Raw genomic sequence first — 4,516 nt, forward strand, 5'->3', positions numbered from 1 at the left:
GATGTTTTTAACATAATAAATAAGTAAAAAAATGTTTTTATATTATTGTACCCAAACATAATTGTTACAAACAACAACAACAAAGTCTTGTCCCATTAGATGGGGTCGGCTATATGAATTAAACGACGCCATTGAACTCTATCATGTATCATGTCTACAGCGAGACTTTTTACATGTAGATCTCGTTTGACCACCTCATGGATGGTCTTATTAGATCTTCCTCTACTTTTCACCCCTTGTCCATCCTCCGTCTCATCCATCCTCCTGACTGGGTGTTCTGTCGGTCTTTTTCTCACATGTCCAAACCACTTGAGACGGGATTCTACCATCTTTTCCACAATGGGTGTGACTCTAACTCTCTCCCTTATATCTTCGTTCCTTATTTTATCCAATCGCGTATGACCTACCGCTTATCCATCTCAACATCTTCATCTTTGCCACACTTAGCTTATGTTCGTACTCCCCTTTAGCCGCCCAACACTCTGTACCATAAAGCATAGCCGGTCTTATAGCAGTGCAATAGAATTTACCTTTAACTTTTTAAGGCACTTTTTTGTCACATATAAAACCATATGCACTCCGCTATTTTGACCAATCTGTTTGGATCTTATGATTTACATCTTGTTCAATCTCTCCATTATCCTGTATGATACATCCAAGATACTTAAAACTTTAACTTTTCGTATGATATTTTCTCCAATCTTCACCTTTATTTTAGGATTTTTCCTTCGCAAACCGAACTTACATTCCATATATTTCGTCTTGCTACAGCTTATACACAGACCATACACTTCTAGAGCTTCTCCCCATAAGTCCAACTTCTTATTTAGGTCTTTTCTTGACTCTCCTATAAGAATGATATCATCAGCAAAAAGCATGCACCATGGCGCAGGCTTTTGGATGTGCTCTGAGTACTTCCAAAACTAATGTGAAAATATATGGACTTAAGGAAGATGCCTGGTGTAATCCTATACCAATAGAAAATTCCTCTGTCACACCACCTTGAGTCTTCACACTTGTTGTGGCTCTATCATACATGCTTTAATTGCACAAATATATGCGATTCTTACTCTCTTCTTTTCTAAAACCTTCCATAAGACCTCCCTTGGCACCCTATCGTATGCTTTTTCCAAATCAATAAACATCATATGTAGATCCCTTTTATTACTATGATACCTCTCCATCATCCTTCTTAACAGGTATATTACTTCGACGGTGGATTTGTTTGGCATAAAATTAAATTGGTTCTCTGTTACTTGTGTCTCTTTTCTCAACCTCCGCTTTATCATCATTTCCCATAACTTCATGGTATGGCTCATGAGCTTGATCCCTGTAAAGTTTTTGCAACTTTGTATATCCCCCTTATTCTTGTAGATAGGTATCAATGTGCTCTTTCTCCACTTATCAGACATCTTCTTTGACCTTAAAATCTAATTAAAAAGTTTGGTTGACCAATTGATACCTTTTTCTCCAAGGCCATTCTAAACTTCAATCGAGATATTATCGGGTCCTACCGCCCTGCCATTTTTCATCTGCTTTAGAACCTCTGTTACCTCAAAGTCTCGAATCCTTCGGTAGTAATCAAAGTCTTGATCTTCTTCCTTTGTGTATAACCGACCAAGGCTTGGAAGAGTCTTATGCCCTTTATTAAATAACTCGTAGAAGTAGCTCTTCCACCTTTCATTAATCTTCTCCTCCTGAGCCAACACCTCTCCGTCTTTATCCTTTATGCACTTAACCTGATCCAAATCTCTCGTTCTTCTTTCACGACTCTTTGCGATTCTATATATACCTTTTTCTCCTTCTTTCGTGCCTAGAGACTGGTAGAGACCCTCATATGCTCTTGTTTTACTTCACTTACAATCACTTTTGTCTCTTTCTTCGCCGCCTTATATTTTTTCCAATTATCTGCATTGCGGCACAAAGACCACTCTTTAAAGCACTCCCTTTTTATCTTTATCTTTTCTTGTACACTCGAATTCCACCACCAGGATTCCTTGTCTCTTGGTCATATCCCTTTAGATTTTCGCGCTTCCATTCTCATCCCACTTTGCCTCTTCTCCTACCCGTCTTAGGAAGCTTCTTTGTTCTTCACCTTTCATCCGCCACCACCTTATTCTTGGGTTCTTCGTATGATGTCTTTTCCTCAACTTTTGTTCAACGCAAAAATCCATAACGAGCATCCTATGTTGTGTTGTTAAACTCTTCTGAGATAATTTTACAATTAATGCAAAATTTTCGGTCGACTCTCCTCAACAAGAAGAAATTGATTTGAGAGCTTGTCATGCCACTCTTATATGTTATAAGATGTTTGTCTCTCTTTTTAAAACATGTATTTGCAATGAGAAAGTCAAAGGTCGAAGAAAAAAATATTTTATATGAGATATCTAAACATAAAATTACTTTTACTTTTTTAAAAGATCTTTTAAAAAAAATCACTTGAATAAAAAAATCTTTTCGTAAAAACTCACCCAAACAAACCCGTACTTGATTCTGCAACGGCAAGGATTATATTATGTATCATGAAATCCCTTAACGCAAAACTTAAACAGTTAAATAAAAACACAAGAATGATCGTATATTTAACATTATGTATATTGTATCTGTATTTGAGTGATAAGTGTCGCTAAAGAAAAAGAGCCAACTTCACTCATTTATCATCAAACTAAATTAAGTCATTTATATTAATGCTTTCCCTCTTCAGAATCAGTAATAGTTACACAAGATTTTGCAGTTAGAATAAAAAACATGTCACATCCTATTTACAACTTGCTTCTATTCCCATCTCAAACCTCAAAAAGGGTTCAATCAGAGTAGTGAGTGAGTTATGTCGAGTTATGAAACAAAGATTCAAAGGAAAAAAGAAAATGTAATGATTCAATTTGAACCTGGTCATAACTTGGAGATGGTTCTGTGTTCACTTACACTACCCGAAAGCCGGCTAATAACCTGCCACAACTGCTGCTTTCTTCCGGTTCTCAAAGGAGCCGAATAGGAGTGACGTCGAAAAGATCCCGAATCTTGCCTTCCAAATCTTGCTGAGGAGCTGAATATCTCAAATGATGACAAACCTTTTTCGATATCACTTCCAGAAGTATAGTTGGCGGCAGAGAATTGGCGTTGGAATTGGAAATGATCTGGTAGTTGACTAGAAACATTATCCAAATCAAGAGATAAATCCTCCTGGCTAGAATTTCTTGTACCTGCTTCTTTTGCTTCATCACATTCATTACTCACAAGTTTTAGAGCCTGAACAACTTCACCCATGAAAGGACGGTCCGAAACCTCTGGTTGAACACACATTGAAGCAATGGCTGCAACTTTGGCCACACTATCCCAAGGCACATCAGTCCCTAGAGACGGGTCTATTATCGCTTCCAATCCTTCTTTACTTGTGAGTAAGGGACGAGCCCATGCAACGAGATTCTCTTGACCGGGTGCTTGCGACATATCTACTGGTTTTCTTCCTGTTAGAAGCTCAAGAAGAACAACACCATAGCTGTACACATCGCTCTTCACAAGAAGATGGCCAGTCATTGCATACTCCGGAGCCACATATCTTCAAACATTGGAAGAAAATAGATATTACAGAGTGCACAATCGAGTTTCAAGTTTCGAATTCTAGAGAGTAGAATCAAGAAAGAAAAACTTCATACCCAAAAGTTCCCATGACACGGGTTGATATGTGTCTGTTCTCTTCGTCGGCCGCAGTTCTAGCTAATCCAAAATCAGATACTTTTGGTGTAAAATCATCTTCCAACAAGATATTACTAGACTTGAAGTCCCTGTGTATGACAGGGGGGCTTGAATCTTCATGCAGATAAGCCAGACCACGCGCAGCACCGAGAGCAATCTTAATCCTAGCACTCCAATCAAGTGGACTGTTTTCCCTGTCAACACCTACCAAGCATAAAATCAAAGCTAAACAAGTATTTAACCTGAAGAAATAAACAAGCGGCACGTTACTTAAGGCCGAAGGAAGCAAATCAGGAAAAGATAAGTACCATGTAAATGGGATTCCACGCTGCCATTTGGGATGAGTTCATAGACCAGGCAGCGGAAGCTAACCTCGGTGCATATACCAATAAGCTTAACCAAATTTCTGTGGTGAAGGCGGCTAAGCATCTCAACTTCAGCTAAGAATTCACGGTCACCATGATGATCCTCCCTTTTGAGAACCTTGATTGCTGCTTTTGTCCCATCTTCAAAAATACCACTATAAACCCGACCAAAACCACCTTCTCCAAGTATCCTTGAATCGTTAAAGTTATTGCTGGCTTTCTCAATGTCGCTTGCACTGAAAGTCTTAGCGGATCCTTTATAAGCAGCAATGCTAGATCGAAATGATGATGAGGCTGAAGCAATTCCCCCAGCTGCTAATGATTCAGTAGTTCCTGTGAAATTCATATGTTCATTGCATAATCAAGAGGCTGATACATGAAAGTATTAGTACCTTTATCTTAAGAAATTGTGGCTGCTAATTAGGTCTTGCTGTGTTACAACCCTTTTTGTTTTA

The 4,516-nt window shown here is 38.5% G+C and overlaps 1 protein-coding gene across 7 annotated transcripts in view; it reads right to left on the reverse strand.

Annotated features, from left to right (window-relative positions):
• Positions 2,628 to 4,516, reverse strand: part of LOC107630379 (receptor-like serine/threonine-protein kinase ALE2) — a 13,833-nt gene continuing 11,944 nt past the window's right edge. For 6 of the 7 annotated variants that reach the window (XM_016333485.2, XM_016333484.2, XM_016333486.2 and 3 more), the window contains 3 exons: positions 4,005 to 4,394; positions 3,657 to 3,900; positions 2,893 to 3,559 (listed from right to left, as the gene is read on the reverse strand). In XM_016333485.2, coding sequence (XP_016188971.1) covers positions 2,893 to 3,559; positions 3,657 to 3,900; positions 4,005 to 4,394 — 1,301 coding nt within the window. Of the gene's footprint in view, positions 3,560 to 3,656; positions 3,901 to 4,004; positions 4,395 to 4,516 lie in introns of all 7 variants that reach the window. The other variant, XM_016333483.2, reaches the window with a different exon arrangement.

The sequence above is a fragment of the Arachis ipaensis genome, chromosome B03 (assembly GCF_000816755.2).
Source record: "Arachis ipaensis cultivar K30076 chromosome B03, Araip1.1, whole genome shotgun sequence".
NCBI lineage: Eukaryota > Viridiplantae > Streptophyta > Magnoliopsida > Fabales > Fabaceae > Arachis > Arachis ipaensis.